Source organism: Parastagonospora nodorum (assembly GCF_000146915.1).
Source record: "Parastagonospora nodorum SN15 chromosome Unknown scaffold_12, whole genome shotgun sequence".
Taxonomy (NCBI): Eukaryota; Fungi; Ascomycota; class Dothideomycetes; order Pleosporales; family Phaeosphaeriaceae; genus Parastagonospora; species Parastagonospora nodorum.
The window spans coordinates 848,163-865,637 of NW_001884560.1; the positions used below are offsets into that span (position 1 = coordinate 848,163).

Genomic DNA, 17,475 nt, shown 5'->3' on the forward strand with positions numbered 1-17,475 from the left:
CGTCGACCGCTGCTGATCTAACGGCGCCCGTAGAATGCAGGGCAGGAACTGTTTGTTATAACGTATAGAAAGCTTAGACGTCCTGCGGTACACTCGGCTCAACGCTGCACAACTTGAATTGTGAAGTACTACTCAATGTGTCGGACAAAGTGCACAGAAGAGACAACGCTGCCAGAGTTGATCAGATAATTCACAAGATGTGAACGAGTCGACATGGTCACGCACCGCGACTAGTCCAACGTCATTTGCTCGCGTGGCTCCTGTCCCGGCCTACATAGCGCGCATCACGCGACGAACCTCCATTTGTGCACAAGATCTCATGAAGGTCATTTGAGGATAGGGGTAGATGGTGGTCTAGTAGCACGCGACGCTGAATACACAAAACCTGCAGGACGCATCGAATTTGGGCGCTTCACGTATCGAGTGTCTTTCCCCGCCCACATGGGATGATGCTTGCACGATGAAGGTGGAAAGCTGAATGGTTCACCTAGGGATTATTCGAACGCAAATATACAACTACAATAGAAAAAACAAGAAAATAATGGTACGAGAGTGGGGGAGAGTTGTAGCTGGGTAAACCGAGACAAAGGAAATGGAGAATGAGAAAAGAAAGGCCCTTGGAATGCTTCATTCCATCCCACCGCAAAGTGCCCATCTCTTGAAATCACCCACCTAAACGCCGTGCAATGCATCATACATCTCCCATCAAGTCGTGGACGCTTCTTCAGTTGTACTGCCTCCCCCGCGAACTCGCCTCTTCTGCCGCCGCCTCTCGCGCCTCTTGAACCTTTTTCATTATCCTCGCCTCACCACCACTCGCGCGCCAAAACACATCTGTTCCCCATCTGACCATGCGCTCTGCCGCACTCGTCGGACCGTCCACTGCGGGCCTGACGTCGAGGAAAAACACCGGCTCGCCTGTTGGCTCAGGGTCGCCCTCGTAGTAGTCAATGACATACCGCACCTCTTTACATCCCTTTGAATTGCAGCGCTCGACAAACCAATCGTGTCTGTCGAACGGCGGGGCAGTGCCGAATTTCTCTGGCATAGCCCAGCCTGCCCACTGTAGGATTTGCGATTTGGGTGTCGGTTCAGTGGGGCGGCCAGTGAAGCGGAGGAGTTTTGGAGGAGGGATATCAGCGTCGTCCCAGGTCGTTGTATCGAATGGGTTCTCTGCTGTGCCCAGAATGTGGTTTGCGCGCTCTTCGCCCTGTTTGCAGACTCTGTAGCCTTCTGCTATGCCCTTGGAGAAGCGGCGTTCCCAACCCATAATCTCGGCCCACGCGCCTTCGTTGAGGAAATTATGCACTGAAACCATGGACTCAACAGCATCTACGGGGGTATCGGTATAGCCTTTTCGCAGCATGGCGTTGTACATTTGTTGTGGGGAGGGGTATTCCCAGAGTGAGCCGTCGCCTTTGGGGATGGTGGATTGCTCGCGCGAGAGGGGAAGGTCTTGGGTTTGGATGCTGGCCTTCGAGTTGTCGAGTTCAGAGAACATGTTGTTTAGAGGGTTTAGACGGGAGAGGAGACCTTGCTTTTCTGGGGCGTCGTCTGAAGATGATGAGGCGTTCTCTGGAGGGACGTAGGGACATGCGCCCTTGGGTACTTCCGATTTCGCAGGTGGCGACGCTTTCTTGTGCATTGGGCATGATGGCTATAATCACTATCAGAAGAGAGTTCAACTGTAGAAAGCGTTAGACGTACCGGAGGCTCTGCGTTGCCTCGTGGCATTGGATGCGGCGCAATCGACGCAGCAGGCGCCGATGTTGTAGTGTCTGCCCAAAACCAGCCCATAATGAATAATCGTATGAAAGAAAAGAAAATGAGGTTTGAAGAGTGAAGCTGAATGTAAGGCTGAAGTAGATATGACAGTGGCGGAGATTGTCGGGGAAGATGCCAAAGTTTTTGGCCGCTCGGAAGTTGCAGGGTTCACTCGCATCGTCATCACGGTCATCGCCGCCATCTCGTGCACTCCGATTGGCTCGAAATCTCGAAAGCGAGTGAACGCAAAAAGGTTCAGAATTGCAGATTATTTGATTTACGATGATGATATTTTATGTCCAAGTACTTCTGCTCTTGAGTTCGATGCGAGAATTCAAGCAGCATGTTCCCGTTCATCTCTAGGGTGCTGCTGCCTTTGCCAGCTGCCCAGTTCCTCTTGAGCTAAAGATTGCCATGATGCCAAAGCTGCCATAGAATAAGACCATAGGGTATGCGACGAGTCCTCTCATCGAAGTCATGCGACCTGAGTAGGTGTGTCAGTGTATGAAGGTTGACAATTGGGGTGGCGAGAACTTACCGACGACTGTGAACATCGAACTGGACGAGTACGCACACCATGTGATGGCCAGACTTGTGATGAGATAGCCGAAGAGACCGTCTAGCTGGACAACTATACCAAGCATTGCAACAAGCACAAGCGGCAGTAAGCAGTATCCCAAGACAGATGCTGATCTTGAGTATGTCAAAGAAGAGCCGAGATGTGAACCGTGGGGCTGGTTGTGATCGTGTCCTGCTCCCACATCTGCTGGGTTTACAGGTGGTGACATGAGCGAGAGCACTTGATGTAGTAGCACGGTGCCTACGAAAGCCAGCCCTGTTTCATTGTTAGTGGCCATATTTTGTGCAGTTGCCTTGAACATACCATAGATGTAGCCGAAATGGAGCTTTCCTGTCAACTGCAATGTCTTAGCTGCGTCCCTCAATAGTGTCAGATCCTTCCAACGTACCAGCAATGATGTGCCGAAGATGAGGAAGAAAAGTATTGGGCCAGCGACGTCGCTGTCGTCCATGATATGCTGGTCGATTCTTCCGAACGGATTAAGAACAGCCAAAGTCTGTTGCTATATCAGCATTGCCACAGACTCTGGGATAACGGCTGAGCCCACCTTCATCTTGATATGGCTAAAATTCACGCCCAGCTCTTCCACTATAAATCGTCAGCTCGTCGTTCGTAATCACGGGCTAGGGTCGCTAACATAAGGGCGGTTCTCCTTCATATCTACTACGTGTCAGCAGTATTCGATTGCTCTAACATTATCACATACCCCTCTGTGCCGAATGCTGCGAGCCAACCTGTCCGCAGTCCTGACGCGCCCATGCCCATCTGTCCACTCACGCCCGGTGCGCTGAACCCAGCGCCATATTGTGATGGATATGCCTGAGTCGAAGGCGCGCCGTAGCCTGCTTGGAATGGTGTTGAGTGTCCGGAAACAGGCTGATTTGAGAAGGACGAGGAATAGAATTGGAGGTTCTGTGGGTTTCCGCCGCCGTATTGGGGACTCTGACCGTAGCCGTATTGTGCCATGTTTGTGAGGTTGAAGCGAGCGAGATTTATGGTCGATGGTAAACGTCGCGGTTGTGCGATCTGGCTAGAAGCTTATGTTGAAGCCTGGTGGAGCTTCGGCGGGATTGGCTTGAGGACCAAATGAGTACGTGGAGCGAGCGGTGTACGTCACAAGCGTTTGTGGGGTAGTAAGAAACAGATCGCACGTGACAGGTTTTTCAAGGAGTGAGGTGAAAGGCGACCGGAAACAATGCTGTAGAAGACGGGTAGTGCTTGTCGTGATGTTGGAAGCTCAATTCGGCATGCGCATGTTATGTGTCGCTTCCAGGGTCGGAGCTCCTCAGCCGCGCCAAGACATCATAGGTAGCAACGAATGCTCCAACATCTTTGTACAAGAAATTGTCTGCATTCAATTGGCGTTAACTTTGATATCACGTACGGGTTTTATTGATTTGGTATCACAAGGATATCTCTTACATCAAGTGTCTACTGAGGTCATCACCCACGACGGAAAGCGATCAATATGACTCAAGCTATACACAAGGCCCAGCCGTCACAACCGAAATCTAGTGATGATGTGAATAGCTTCGGGCTATGAGATGCCTTGTTTACTTTATGTTGTAGTTGATAGCTTGCAAGATCACAATTCGATCAACATATTGGGCTGCACAGAGTCGTGATAACAGAAATGAAGAGTAGTTTGAAGGGTGAGAGGGGTATCTAGTTCTATCTTCATGAGCAGAGTAGTGGTTGTGCAAAAGAGCGCCATGAAATATCCGTTGTCGTAAATCGTTATCAATATCTTCTATGCATGCTCGATCTGGCCCTTCAATAGAGGTTAAGGGTTCTTCGAGAAGTGTAATTGCACCAATCGCACTGCGATCATATTAGTATACATAGATTTTTGTATTGTGTGGTATCGTACCATTGTCTCCGAAGAGGCCTCGTTGTCTTCTCGACAATACTCGTTGCCGCACTTCTTGCATTCGCGAATGAAGAGCTCTTTGCAACTTAGACACGTGTGACCGCAGCCGAAGCAGTCACGTCGGACACCGACAATCTGTACACAAAGTGGTCAGCCTATTTCTTTCCAAAAGGTGGAGCACATACCTTGGCGCGCAAGTGTCAGGTTGTCCAGGTCATGTTATCCAATAGTGGTCTCCAAGGCCAACCAGTGAAACTGGTATCCGGAATCCAACTACTTCATAACGTCCTAGTGGTGAACCATCATCAGCGCGCCAAGGCATGCAATATCATCCCCACATCCCGTCTCCTCCAGCACCGGCCATCCATTCATCCCGGAGGCAGTGCTGTGTGCAAAGGCCCATATGTACCTTGATGGTTTGTTTGGGAATCAACTGTGTCCGTCCGTCGGTATTGAGTGTCTCCAGGAGTTCGGTTTGTTGAAGTTCGGTGCGTTGTGCTACCGTTGACCCAGCATAGCACCCCTCATCCCACCATTTGTGACAGCGCTCGCACCAGCGACCCTTGAGACAGTCTTCACACCGCACAAAAAGAGGAGGTGGGCTTGATCCATCGATCGTGTAAGGCTTCTGAGCTGCTCGAATCGAGCTCCAGTGAAGGGGGACTGGGCTCAGGAGTGGGAAGTGTGCAGGCGAAGAGTGCCCGAAGGTAGCTGGCTCTTCAGGACAAGAATGACAAGTCTCGCATCCAGAAGGACCCAGAGCGACTGTGGCGATTGCAGGGCGAAGGAATGAAGCTGGGTGCGGTATGCTACTAGCAGATCCTTCTCTGATGTAGGCTTTTGACGGGTCGTGCCTGGGACCCCGGCACAACACAGCATCAAATGCGATGATGCCCTCGCACGCCTGCAGGATCTCCGCCCAGTCTGACGACGGACGCTTTGTTATCATTCTGCCCGAAGACTGGTACCATTTGTCTTGTGTCCGTGCCAGTGCCGTGTTCAGTGCCTCTGTCGACTTTTGGTTCCACTCTGCGCCTATCTGCGCCCCTTGCGATGACATGACCCCTCGCGATGACATGACCCCTCGCGAATCGGGCGAGGCGGATCGTTTCGCAGGCGATGTAACAAGGGGGGCGATGTCGCGAGGACCGAAAAGGTAGATGCCTTTGACGCGTGGCGTCCCTGCTGGTCTCGATGGGCGCACCGCATATCGTAGGTACTGCTGAAGCTTCCTTTCGTTCAAGTGCTTCACTTCTCGGATCGAAAGGATGCGGACGTTGTATCGATCTTCTGTTATCAGCTCCTTCACACACTCCGCTGTTACGCTGAGACCATCAAGCACTAGTGTGTTGACGTTGCGGAGGACTTGTTGCTGCTCAAGTTTCGAGAAGATGCTTCGTAGTGGCCCGGAATAGAAATCATCCTCGGTGAGCGACTCATCCATACGCTCACGTCGCCAGTTGTTACCACCAGAATCCAGTGGCTCTTTGATAGGACATATTGCAGACTTGATGGGAGAAAGATCCAGATAACGGAAGGCTTCTGGAGACTGGCGGATGATGTGCCGAAGCGCTCTGGATGTCTTCGCCAAGGCGCACAGAGAACTGATAGGTAGATATGGGGCGGTTTGGCGTAGGATCAATGTGTTGGTCAAGAGGTCCACCAGGGAAGTTGGAACATGGTCAAGAACAAAAGAGGCCATGGTGCGTGTAGGAACACAAGCAGGCGAGAGGTGCTGAAGATTAAGGTACTTACCAAGGCTTTATGAATATAGTGTGTCTGCAGCCCAGACGGGCACGTGTCACAAGTCTGACACGGCTGCAGGTAGATGTTGAGAATGAAAGCAGGGCGGGGGGTGAAACGCAGTTGGCGTAAGGAACGTCAAGGCGATGGTGGTGGGATCATCATCTACCCTGTAGGAGATCTTCCAGCCAAGCTTGACAGCTAGCATGTCAGGGTCCATTCGCCGACAACTTGAATGCGATTTCGGGGCTTCAGACTGTCTGGAACATTCGGCTACTCGTTGTGCAAACTCTGGAGCTTTTCATGAAGAAGAATGACTTCAACCGAGTCGTCAAGCATTGCAAGACATGTAGCATCAGACTGCGAACGTGGGGCTGTGGTCGGTGTTAGCAATGCTTATTGCCATATCGAAACTGGGGCGCCGCCGATTGCGAGCGCCGATTGCGTTATGATAATGCGTGTGAAGTGCGGTGAGCGGGCCGATGGAGGTCTTGAGCTCTTGATAGGATGAGGAGGTTTGCTTCTTCAGGCTTTCTACTGACGTGGTATTCCGCGAACATGTCACTCCGATATGGACGCGTTGCGTTGACGCGAGTGAAAGTGCATGGCCGAGTCGCGCGGTTATCGATAAGGAAGGCGATGCCGGTGATGACGCCAGACTCCAGGGTCGAAGCTTCGAGCAGAGAGCCGCAACCTATTCGTCAGCCAGAATCAGCCTCGAACAAATATAGTGCTAAGGTTATTTCACGAGGATGATAATGGCCTCGCCCTTCCTCTCTCCACCACCTTGACTCAACTATCGCCATGGATACGGAGCCCGAGCCAGCGGAGCTTAAGTGGTCCGCGCAATACACCCTCTCATCGCGCAATACTCAACTGCCCGGCGACAAGATACTCCTGCCGCCTTCAGCGCTGGAGCAACTTCTTGCTGCGGCGCCCATAGTCACATTCGACAACGACCGCCCCCACATCACAGCCTTCGACCCTTTCAATCCGTATACCTTCAACGCCGAGCGACAAGCACGCGCGCAATTCCAGGATCGCCACCAGCAATTACCACACCCGCTTACCTTTCGGATAGTGAACCCGGACAATGGGAGGGTGCTATACGCAGGAGTGCGCGAGTTCTCGGCCGAGGAGGGAGAAGTCGTGCTCAGCAACTTTATAAGAGAAGCACTTGGTCTTGAAGCACAATCAGCGGAACCCTCACGAAAGGGAAGTCCGAACGGCCACGGCGGTGAAGATGAGGTCATGGAAAATGGCGTCGAGCAGCTCGTCGTAAAAGGCACTGCTCCCAGGATCACTATACACGCCAAGCAATTACCAAAGGGCACCTTCGTCAAGCTTCGGCCTCTCGAGGCAGGCTACGATCCCGAAGACTGGAAGTCGCTACTCGAGGAGCATTTGCGCGCAAACTTCACCACCCTTACCAACGGCGAAGTGCTCGTAGTACACGGCGGACGGGGAGCCGGTGGCAAGCGCGAGGAATTTCGCTTCCTCGTGGACGGCTTCAAGCCTGAAGGCGATGGTATCACGGTCATAGACACCGATATCGAGGTCGATATTGAGGCGCTGAACGAAGAGCAGGCGCGAGAGACGCTCAAGAAGATTGTGGCAAAGCGACAGCGAGCGCCTGGGACAAGCTCGGGCAGCTCAGCCGGTGGCACCATCGACATATTCAAGGCACAGGAGGGACAGATACTGGATGGCGAATACGTAGACTACGAACTACCGTCATGGGACAGGACGCAGGGACTGGAGATAACTTTGAGCGAGGTCGACGACGACCACGAGATCGACCTGTTCATAAGCCCATACTCCTCACGACAACAAGTCCGGCCTCGAGAAGAAGAGCACGTCTTTGCAGATATGTCGAGTCGATACCCGAAGCGCATACGATTGCAACCCACGAATGCGGAGCTTGACGAAGCCGAAGCTCTATACATTTCAGTCCGAGCATACCCTTCCGACATGCCTTCGAGCGAGCCCAAAATGTTTCGCCTGGGCGTCTCCATGTTCGACCCGAAAGTTGCTCCTTCGACAAATGGAGAGATGGAAACAGAAGTTGCACATGGCGCAGACGAAGTGCAATGTAAGAATTGCAATCAATGGGTTCCTAAATCGTCCCTCTTCCTCCACGAGAACTTTTGTCTTCGGAACAATGTTATTTGTCCTCAGGGCTGTGGTCAAGTCTTCCAGAAGCGGTCTCCAGACTTCCAGAATCACTGGCACTGTCCGCATGATACCTTCACTGGCAGCACCCCTCTAAGTCGGCAAAAGCATGACGCCATATACCATACTCCACAAACATGCTCCTCCTGCGACATCGAATTTCCGTCAATGCCAACTCTCGCACACCACAAAACCACCATCTGCCCAGGCAAACTCATCCTTTGCCGCTTCTGCCATCTGCAAGTTCCACAAGAAGGTGATCCTAATGAGCCCGCAAGCGCCGAGCTCTTGCTCTCAGGCCTGACACCACACGAGCTTGCCGACGGTGGTAGGACAACAGAATGTCATCTCTGCAATAAGATCGTGCGCTTCAGAGATATGGAGACTCATCTTCGACACCATGATCTCGAGCGTTTATCCCGCCCTGCACCGCGCGAATGTCGCAACATCAACTGCGGCCGCACACAGGACGGCGCCAACAAAATGGGTGACACGCGAGCTGGCACACGCAAAGGTCAGGGACCCGGCAACGAGATCGGACTGTGTAGTGTGTGCTTCGGCCCTCTCTACGTTTCCTTGCACGACCCAGAAGGCAAAGCATTGCGCCGTCGCATCGAGCGCCGGTATCTATCGCAACTCCTGAGCGGCTGTGGAAAGGCCTGGTGCAGAAATGAGTATTGTCGTACTGGACGCAAGAATCTCGGACAAGAGGATAGAAGCGTGCCCACGAAAGAAGCGATCCCACTTGTCAAGCCGTTCTTGGAAGGCATGGATGGGAGGGGGTATGCTACGCCACTGCACTTCTGCGTCGATGAGAGGGGTCAGAAGAATCGAACGCTGGCTGAGATGATGAGCGCGGAGAAGGGAATCGAGGGTAAAGGTGGATATGGCTTGGAGTGGTGCATTGCGGCGCTGGAAGCGGAGGGTGGGGATCTTGAACGAGCTCGGAGTTGGCTGAAAGGGTGGGCGCCGCAGCGGGTTGAGGCTGGACAGTAGCGATGACATCAGAGCGAGCATAGCATATAGACAGGAGAGATACCCAGAAACGATATGAAGAGAGTTTGACCAATACTGCGTTTGTATATTTCCAACTTACCTCCCACGAAGTTACCCAAACAATGTTTCCCAGAAACGAGTGACCTAAACCCCCACAAGCCTATCCCAGCGGCTATAGCTGATCCAGTAAATATATACAACGAACATAATAAACAACATAGGGGAGATGCACATCGACATCCAACACACCAAGTCCTACTTGCTGTACGTAAACCACCCAATCGTGTTCGGATACACACTCAGGTTATCCGACCACTTCGCCTTGTCCTGCCGATCAATCGTAACCATCTGCTCCGCGCCCACCTGATTCAGCCCAAACCACTGCACGCTCGAGTCGCCCTCGATGCTGAAGATCTGATTCTGGCACAAGCGCGCCCCATTGGGCGCGTCGGGCGAACTACACGAAACGTCGTAGTTCTTGAAGAACGAGTACAAGCCGCCGCCGTAGATCATCACGTTCTTCGCGTTGAGCACGCGCAGCCCGTACGCGTCGCAGATGCCGCCGGGCGGGCACGCGGCGTTGTAGTCCGGGTCGGCGAAGGCGTCGGAGCGACCGTAGGGCTGGTTCTTCGCGTCGGGCGAGGGCATGTAGTAGGGTGTCTCGGTCTGGATGAAGCCGGCGAAGATGTTCTGCGCGTTGTTGAATTGGTACTGGTACAGCGCATGATGCTCAACACCGCTGGCCCAGAGAAACACATTCTGGCCCTCAACATGCATGCCGCGGCCCGTGAAGACGGAGATCTGTGTGCTGGTCCGGTCGTCGAGGTCGTGGTCAGCCGTCCAGAACCAGTTGTTCTCAAAGTACGCGCCCGAGGAGGATTTGGTGATGTGCACGTTTGTATGTGCGGCCATGCAGTTTTGGTTGACCGAGTATTTGGGGCATTCGGCGATTTGTAGCGCGGTGCCTTTGGAGCCGCCGATGCGCGTGTGTACATCCCAGATGCCAGAGCCGCGAGCGGTGTTGAGGTTGTATTCGATAAGTTTGGCGCCGGGGGTGGCGCCTTGGGTCTGGACGAGCATGTCGGACCATTCGATGGAGCCGCTCTCGCCGGGCTTGCCAATCTGGATGACGGGTACGGGGCTGTCTTTGTTTCCGAAGATACTGCCGGCTGCCATGATCGCTGAGAAGGTCTCGCCGACCATTCTGGAGCCTGGTGGAACGTAGATGGTGTTGGTCACCTTGTATACACCTGAACTGGGTCAGCATGATCCTTTCGAGTATGCGAATACAAATGTCTTACCATGCTCAAAGAACAGGACTTTGTTTTGCTGGGCGGCCACAGTGAGCGCGTTCTGGATAGCTTGTGTGTCGTCGCTGTAACCGTTGCCAGTGGCACCAGCACCGCGAGCGCTCAAGAAGCTACCAGTACCAAGGTTCTCATATTGCGGCTTAGATTTGGAGTAGTACTTTCCGTTGTCAAGAAGGCTTTGTGGTCGACCAGCAGCAGTGAAAGGTCCCTGAAATTTCTCTGGCCCGTTGGGGGAGTACTTGTTGCCCTGACCCCAGCTCTGAATAGTGGTGGTACCGCCGGGAAGTATTGTCTCACCATAACCTGTGATAGCGACCGGGACATTGTTAAGCTGGATGTTCTCCATGATCAGTTGGCCCGCACCGATAGGCAGAGTGTCGCGTTTCCAGGTCTGAGAATTGTCAGTGAAACCTGTTCTTTATAGCGACGGTACGCAATACGGATCCGACTTACTGTGTCCATGAAGACCGGGCAATTCGTGATCTTGCTGTCGATGATGACAACAGACCCGATCTGAAGTTTACCAACATCATAGCCATTGATCATGGAGAATGCAACCTTGCAATCGCTGATATCGAGACCAGAGTATAACCAACCCCAATCCCAGATCTGGGAAATACCAATCTGAGCCTTGGAGATCTTGATGTTGCGCAAAGTGAACTGCTGGTTGCCGATGTTCAAGCCGTACTTACCACCCTCAATTTCGAGGTCGGCCATGTGACCTCCGGAACCTAAAGAGATTAGCATAAGTAATGTTGCGATTGTAGTCTTTGCGCTTACCATTCTCAACAAAGATGCCGGCATGTCCAGAAGCATCAGATTGCGTCATGCGAATCTTGACATTCTGGATGGTTGTCGCTTGAGAAGCTGGCCAATGAATACCTTGGAAACCTTTGGTCGGGGCAACAGCAGTTCCATCGATTTCAATGTTTCGGATTTGTCGCAGAAAGATATTGGTGGATGTCCACCCAGGTGAGCCATCCTGGTTGCTGTATGGGCTGGCATCGATGAGAGCAAGAGCATCGAGAGTTGGGGCGGCCTTGAGAACGGGACGGGTTCGTGGATCGCCAATGAGCTGCGTCATATAGTAGAAGATGATAGGTTTGTTAATAAGGTAGGTGCCAGATGGGATGTAAACAACGGCTGGGGTGTCAGTGGACGAATCGCAGACCCAGGGACCGCAGCGGTTCCCATCGGAAATGGCTCTGTTAATGGCATCAGAATCATCGGTGACGCCTTATGTCGAAAAAGAGGTCAGTCTATATCTCATTTTGTTTCAGTCCCTGGGTACAACTAACCATCAGCTATACAAGAGTCAGCTACGTCTCATGTTCGAGTACTATCCTACTTACCCTTTGCGCCATAGTCTTTCACGTTACGAAAGACCTTGTATCCACTTGGATTGGCGTTGAATGCGGCAATGCCTTTTCCAGACATATCATTAAGCCAGTAACCATCGGGGAAGGTAGCTGCCGCTCCAATAGATTGCAGCTGCGAGCTGGAGGCATTGACGGAGACATCGCGAACCACAGAGGCACTTGTGAAGTCACCCCTTCGAGACAAGGGACCTACTCATATATTAGTTGCTGCAATTTCAAGTGAGCAAGCATGGTTCTGTTACGTAGAGCCGCGCCCTGAGCACTTGCTGCCCAGAGGCATGTGATGAGAGAGGGTAGTCGCATATTGCCTACAGATATAGAGACAATACGACGGCAGATTGTACAAGAAAAGTAGCTCTTATTCCAGAGAATGATGATAGGGAAAGGAGGGACTTGGGGAGCGAATATATAAGAAGAACATGGTGAGCTGTTCGTGGGATCTGGCAACTTGCCCGCTTAGCGCGGTCAGGAGGTGAAGAAATGTGGAGAGAGCCACCCGAGCACGACTGTTTCCTAAGATCCGCGGTCATTCCAGGGCTAAGAAGTCGGCTTACAGACCAAGAACGCTCTGGTGATGGAACTATCTCACAGCCCGCGCGATCATACGCCATGGCATGTTGGCATCCATGCTTGCCGTGGCTAAGGTTACATGGCTGCCCAAGGCTGGACTATTCTGGTGTAAGCTCCTCTGATGCCGGCGGTTAGTCTACATGTCGAATTATGAGATGCGCGACTGTTGAACTGAATAGATTCAACGTTCCATTTCTCCTGCGACTTGTGAAATTAGAAACAGAGTGACTCCTTCCAGTGACAGCGAGATGCCGACAGCATGGATGCCGGTAGATCAATTAGTTATGTTTTGCCATGTCAACAATGTATGGGAAAATGAAATAGCACTCGAAGACCTGAGAGGCTCTGAACATGTCTAAGAGACTAACCTTGATTCGGCACAAGTCACCGATTCGGCTCGAACACAGTGATTATGTCCGTCGAACCCTGTCCAACCAACGGCATTGCATGTGATAGACTACTCCATTCGAGAGTACACTACAACCCTCTCGGAGATTGAAACCACTACGAGTATCGCGCTTGACCGTCCCGAGGTCTATGTGCATACTATTCTTTCCCGGCACCGTCATAAGGGCTCAGTGTCTCACAGACATGTGTCCGCAGAAGCTCAAGTCCCGGGCACTTGTTGCACTGCAGCTCTCGTCTGCCCTATGGTGTACTCTTGCAACTGGGTCCAGGTGTGCGCGTGCCCATCGTCGAGTCGAAAATCCGGGGTACTCACAGTCGTCCGATCGTGTCACAAGTCGTCATCTGTAACCCGTGAGGCTGTCGCGAGACAGGGTAGTGCAAAGACATGCTGAAAACCTCTGTGGACCTTCCGAATGGGACAATGTTTCAAGCCTTTCTTCCGCGCAAGGTCGCAGACGCCTACCTAGTGTGAACTCATCGCCTCTTCCGCCTGGCTATGAGGGGGCCAGGGGTATACAAGTCTCCACAGTCTGGAACAAAACCCCTTCAGGTTCCCCTTTAGTGCTGTGTGGTCGAGATATAGGTCTGATGAGAACGCCACATGCTTGGTCGTGAGCGGTCGGAGCTGATGCCTGTTGAGGATCGCAATCAGAGAACAGAAAGTTACCCCAGATTTTCGGCTGGATCTCCTGAGCCGCGATGGCGCACGAAGTAGATCAGCTGGACCGGGCGAAATAGATTAACCAAATCTTGACTGCGACCAGTCATGTGGCGCAGATCCCCTTCTGTTTCTGAGCTCCACCAATCGTAGCCTACGTGCTCAAGAGCTCCAAGCATAGCTCCAAAATCGGATGGAGTTACTCGCGCGATGAGTTGGCACGTAACCTTCACATATCGATCAAACTACAGGGTCCACCCGTTTAGATGTGTCATAAAATGTCACATTAACATTGAAAAGGGATCAGGGTACCATCAATGTTGTCACTGGAGCCGGTAGCTATCGGTGAACGAAATGTACGTCATGTCGCGTGTGCAAAGCATATGGAAGCCTTCGTCGCTTGAAAGTGGTTTCTTGACCCAGCTCCTACTCATACACGCGTGCGAGATCTTCCAGAGGACAACGCCTCGGATTTAGTGGCGCAAAGAATCGTACGCCGCCGTCCTATTGCGAGGGACCTTTACGTTAAGTCCAGGGTCGCTCAAGAATGGCAGGACCATAGTTCACATCTTAGGCTTGAGCTTGATGAATAAGGCTTCCCCTATTGTGTATATTGTTCCTGAGCCGTCTTCGATGGTACCTCGAACGTATAGCTTCCGACCTTCTTCCCGCTCAAACCTGGCGGTGCAGAGTATCGTTCCCGGCACTGGTATCGGCTTCTTGTATGTGGTATTGAGGTCTATGGCGTATTAGTTCTGCAGCTGGGCGTGCATGTACAACCAGCGGACTTACAAGCTGTCATATACTCATCAAGCCTGTCCGTAGTGCCTGTGCGCGCGCGCTCGGAGGCCTTCGCCGCATTCGACTGGAGGAGTATGCCGCAAACTTCGTCGAGTAATGTCGCTGCCATGCCACCATGAAGGGTGCCCGGATACCCGTTTAAGCCGTCGCCGAGCTCAACGATCCATAAAACCTCCCTGAAGGCAATTTTGGCGTCCGCCTCGACGGCAGGTAATAACGTCAGGCATGAGCGCATCGTGCGATCGGTAGCAAGTGTCTCTGAGTAGAAAGAGTCTTCACCTGAAGACTGCAGGACTCGCGATATCGTCTGTACACGGGTCCATTTTGGGTCGTGGATGAGGCTGGCTACCCAGGGAATGGCGTTGAGGCGGGCGATACTGGGGTCTGTCATCGTGGATTGTCCGTTGTTGGAGAGACGTTGGCTGTCTCCTGGAAGTCCATGGCGGTCCGTGGTGATCCGAGGACGATGCGACCGTGGAAGCTGGAGAGACTGGGATGCCGAGGTGCAACGGCGGATCTTATGGCGCGTAGGACAGGGGCTCTGCACAACCACCAAGTTACACAGATCTTCACTAGCAGCCCTCACAAACAACCTCATGGACCGTTGACGGCTATCGTTTACACCCCCGATGGACCCTGGCTAGTCTTCGTTGAGTGTCTGGAGCCTGCTCATCTGCATGTGATGTTGCACACCTGCTGCGACCCAGGGCGGTCAAATACTACCCAACCACGAGAGCAGTGCTACGAGCGCGGGCCAAGAAGCAAACTCATTGCAGGGTAGCCGAGACACTGCATCAAGTGTCGAAATGCCGGCTAGGAGGATCAAACTGTGCTACCGTCTCAGTTCATTCATACTTGGGTAACCACCAAATTTGGCAACACATCTCAGCCAAAGGGATGAGGTAATAGCTTCGGTGTCTTTCTTGACGAAGAACGCCAGTCCACTTCACCGACGCCTGGATCGAATACCAGAAAATACATTATGGATAGCAGGTCCGCTTGTCTTCACATGTTCATCGTTCTCGCCATAATGAAAGACGTCATGCCTGCGCGCTAGACCCTATGTCAAAGCAACGCGAGCCGTAAACAACCTTACCCCAGATTCTAGAAGCGCTACAGATCGATGATGATTATCCTTACCGAGGCATCTCCAAAGCCATAAAGTGCAGGTACATTCGAAATATCCACCTGCTTCTTACACGCGCGTTCCGATATTCTACAACGTCCCAACACCAACATCCCGATTCATACACATTTACACACAATGGGCGAATCCAAACCCCACTCCAAAACTGTTCGAGGAACTCTCGACAACCCCAAAACCAAAGAAGCTATCAATTCTGGCAAGCCCCCGCCTCGACTCGGCGACCCAATCTCTCTCAAGGCAGAAAACGATGACAGTAAGAAGCTTCCCGCAAACGACTCCGCACCACCAGGTGGACAGGGCAACGATTCCGGAGCAAACGTCGGTGCACCAACACCATCAAACCCAAGCGGAGAATTACCGCATTCAAAGAAAGCCCGAGGAGCGCTTGGTAGCAAATTATGAAAGCATATCTAGACTATCACAATAGTATTTCGCCGGCAAGCTCTCTCATCAATTCCGTACAGCACTTGGCTTGTAGCAATGAAGTTTTCCATCGCACTCAAAATATGATATGTTTCAACGAGCCTGGGTATCTTCAGATGTGATTTTCAATGCTCTTACAACCTAACAGGTTCGTGAAGCTATACAGACTGCAGTATACCTTCACACTTATCAAAGCGCAAATTCAACTTGCTAGAAGCTGTTAAGCACCTGGTCAAGTCCTGGCTATAACAGTATCATTCTGGTCATCTCTCTAGTCCTCGATTGAGGAGAAGAGTGTCGTCCTCATTCGCTTGTTGGTCCTCATCCAGGTTGGGAAGAGCAGACCAATGCGTAGCCTTTATTACATTAACCGTTCGAAACTTGATCACGGTATACTGTTACCAGCCCATCGTTGGGATAATAAAAGGGATGCTATTCAAGTGTTCCATCGATTGTGGTGCCCTTCCCTGCGCCACGTGCTGGACCCTGTCGATCTGTATCGATAGCCATTGACGTGCCCCGCCGAGGGGTAGCTTCACCAACGTTATGTACGAAGTCACAGCTCACTCTCAGCTTCACTTTCCTGACACCGAAATTTTGTCTTGCAATTTAGCGTCTCAATTGTGCTCACAGCGTCAAAGATTTCACCATGGCGGACTTCAATCTCCAAGAAATTCATGATTTCATGATCTCAATCGCCAAACAAGCCGGCGAACGCATCGTCGCTGCGAAGCCAACTACTGAAGGCGCAGGGAACAAAAAGAACTGTGCGAATCACTTCTACAATGTAATGCCACAAAACTAATAGACTAGTCTAGCCGTCGACCTTGTAACTGAAACGGACCAAGCCGTCGAAGCTTTAATATCCTCTTCTCTCCGCGAGAAGTATCCAGACTTCTCCTTCATGGGTGAAGAAACATACAAGCCAGGCGATAAATTGACAACAGCCCCAACATTTATCTGTGATCCCATCGACGGCACAACAAACTTCGTCCATCGTTACCCTTACGTCTCAATCTCCTTGGGCTTCGCGGTCGATTTGGAGCCAGCGATCGGCATCGTATACAACCCATTCACTGCGACATTATACTCGGCCATAAAGGGCCAAGGTGCATATTTGAACCTTACACATAAATTGCCGCTTGCGCCACCGACGCCGTTGGAAACGCTGAATACTTGCCTTGTGGCGGTCGAATGGGGTTCGGACCGGAGTGGGAATGATTTCAAGGTCAAGAGCGAGACATTCAAGCGCTTAGCTGCGACCAAAGAAAATGGCGGTGGGATGGTACATGGACTGCGGTCCTTTGGGTCTGCGGCATTGAACTTGTGCGGCGTAGCTAGTGGAGGCCTGGACATCTACTGGGAGGCAGGATGTTGGGCGTGGGATGTTTGTGCTGGATGGGTCATTCTGACAGAGTCTGGTGGCAGGATGGTGGATGCGAACCCTGGTAATTGGAACCCGAGGATTGATGAGAGGAGGTATTTTGCTGTTCGCGGTGGTGAGGGACAGAAAGAGGTCATTGAGGAGTTTTGGGGTTTGGTTGATGGTGCGTTCGAGGTCGGCGTATAAAGATGTGACGGAGTGAAGACAGCAATTGAAAAGGGTGACAGGATAGTGAATTACTCTCTGGGCTAGGTCGGGATTTAGAAGACA

General features: G+C 52.0%; 10 protein-coding genes across 10 annotated transcripts; 3 read left to right on the top strand and 7 right to left on the bottom strand.

Annotated features, from left to right (window-relative positions):
- Window positions 1-457: 457 nt before the first annotated feature.
- SNOG_08294 (hypothetical protein) lies at window positions 458-1,805 on the bottom strand. The gene is made up of 2 exons (XM_001798559.1): window positions 1,708-1,805; window positions 458-1,657 (listed from the first exon to the last, which is right to left on the bottom strand). The coding sequence occupies exons 1-2, from the start codon at window positions 1,795-1,797 to the stop codon at window positions 725-727; spliced, it is 1,023 nt and encodes a 340-aa protein (XP_001798611.1). The 5' UTR covers window positions 1,798-1,805; the 3' UTR covers window positions 458-724.
- Window positions 1,806-2,123: 318 nt separating this feature from the next.
- On the bottom strand, window positions 2,124-3,310 carry SNOG_08295 (hypothetical protein; the record flags this gene model as incomplete). Its single annotated transcript, XM_001798560.1, has 7 exons — window positions 2,124-2,248; window positions 2,303-2,599; window positions 2,648-2,681; window positions 2,733-2,840; window positions 2,892-2,932; window positions 2,982-3,004; window positions 3,051-3,310. The coding sequence occupies 7 exons, from the start codon at window positions 3,308-3,310 to the stop codon at window positions 2,124-2,126; spliced, it is 888 nt and encodes a 295-aa protein (XP_001798612.1).
- A 663-nt stretch (window positions 3,311-3,973) lies between these two features.
- SNOG_20095 (hypothetical protein) lies at window positions 3,974-4,349 on the bottom strand. The gene is made up of 2 exons (XM_001798561.1): window positions 4,215-4,349; window positions 3,974-4,165 (listed from the first exon to the last, which is right to left on the bottom strand). The coding sequence occupies exons 1-2, from the start codon at window positions 4,273-4,275 to the stop codon at window positions 4,128-4,130; spliced, it is 99 nt and encodes a 32-aa protein (XP_001798613.1). The 5' UTR covers window positions 4,276-4,349; the 3' UTR covers window positions 3,974-4,127.
- A 193-nt stretch (window positions 4,350-4,542) lies between these two features.
- SNOG_08296 (hypothetical protein) lies at window positions 4,543-5,916 on the bottom strand (the record flags this gene model as incomplete). Its single annotated transcript, XM_001798562.1, has 1 exon — window positions 4,543-5,916. One exon carries the CDS (start codon window positions 5,914-5,916, stop codon window positions 4,543-4,545), a length of 1,374 nt encoding a protein of 457 aa, XP_001798614.1.
- A 53-nt stretch (window positions 5,917-5,969) lies between these two features.
- On the bottom strand, window positions 5,970-6,283 carry SNOG_20096 (hypothetical protein). The gene has a single exon (XM_001798563.1). It carries the CDS (start codon window positions 6,175-6,177, stop codon window positions 6,016-6,018), a length of 162 nt encoding a protein of 53 aa, XP_001798615.1. The 5' UTR covers window positions 6,178-6,283; the 3' UTR covers window positions 5,970-6,015.
- A 478-nt stretch (window positions 6,284-6,761) lies between these two features.
- On the top strand, window positions 6,762-9,125 carry SNOG_08297 (hypothetical protein; the record flags this gene model as incomplete). Its single annotated transcript, XM_001798564.1, has 2 exons — window positions 6,762-8,049; window positions 8,338-9,125. 2 exons carry the CDS (start codon window positions 6,762-6,764, stop codon window positions 9,123-9,125), a joined length of 2,076 nt encoding a protein of 691 aa, XP_001798616.1.
- A 255-nt stretch (window positions 9,126-9,380) lies between these two features.
- SNOG_08298 (hypothetical protein) lies at window positions 9,381-12,045 on the bottom strand (the record flags this gene model as incomplete). The annotated part of the gene is made up of 6 exons (XM_001798565.1): window positions 9,381-10,380; window positions 10,432-10,846; window positions 10,885-11,166; window positions 11,216-11,640; window positions 11,784-11,987; window positions 12,008-12,045. The coding sequence occupies 6 exons, from the start codon at window positions 12,043-12,045 to the stop codon at window positions 9,381-9,383; spliced, it is 2,364 nt and encodes a 787-aa protein (XP_001798617.1).
- A 1,968-nt stretch (window positions 12,046-14,013) lies between these two features.
- SNOG_08299 (hypothetical protein) lies at window positions 14,014-14,642 on the bottom strand (the record flags this gene model as incomplete). The annotated part of the gene is made up of 2 exons (XM_001798566.1): window positions 14,014-14,189; window positions 14,243-14,642. The coding sequence occupies 2 exons, from the start codon at window positions 14,640-14,642 to the stop codon at window positions 14,014-14,016; spliced, it is 576 nt and encodes a 191-aa protein (XP_001798618.1).
- An 873-nt stretch (window positions 14,643-15,515) lies between these two features.
- On the top strand, window positions 15,516-15,800 carry SNOG_08300 (hypothetical protein; the record flags this gene model as incomplete). Its single annotated transcript, XM_001798567.1, has 1 exon — window positions 15,516-15,800. One exon carries the CDS (start codon window positions 15,516-15,518, stop codon window positions 15,798-15,800), a length of 285 nt encoding a protein of 94 aa, XP_001798619.1.
- Window positions 15,801-16,470: 670 nt separating this feature from the next.
- SNOG_08301 (hypothetical protein) lies at window positions 16,471-17,391 on the top strand (the record flags this gene model as incomplete). The annotated part of the gene is made up of 2 exons (XM_001798568.1): window positions 16,471-16,588; window positions 16,640-17,391. 2 exons carry the CDS (start codon window positions 16,471-16,473, stop codon window positions 17,389-17,391), a joined length of 870 nt encoding a protein of 289 aa, XP_001798620.1.
- Between the last annotated feature and the right edge of the window lie 84 nt (window positions 17,392-17,475).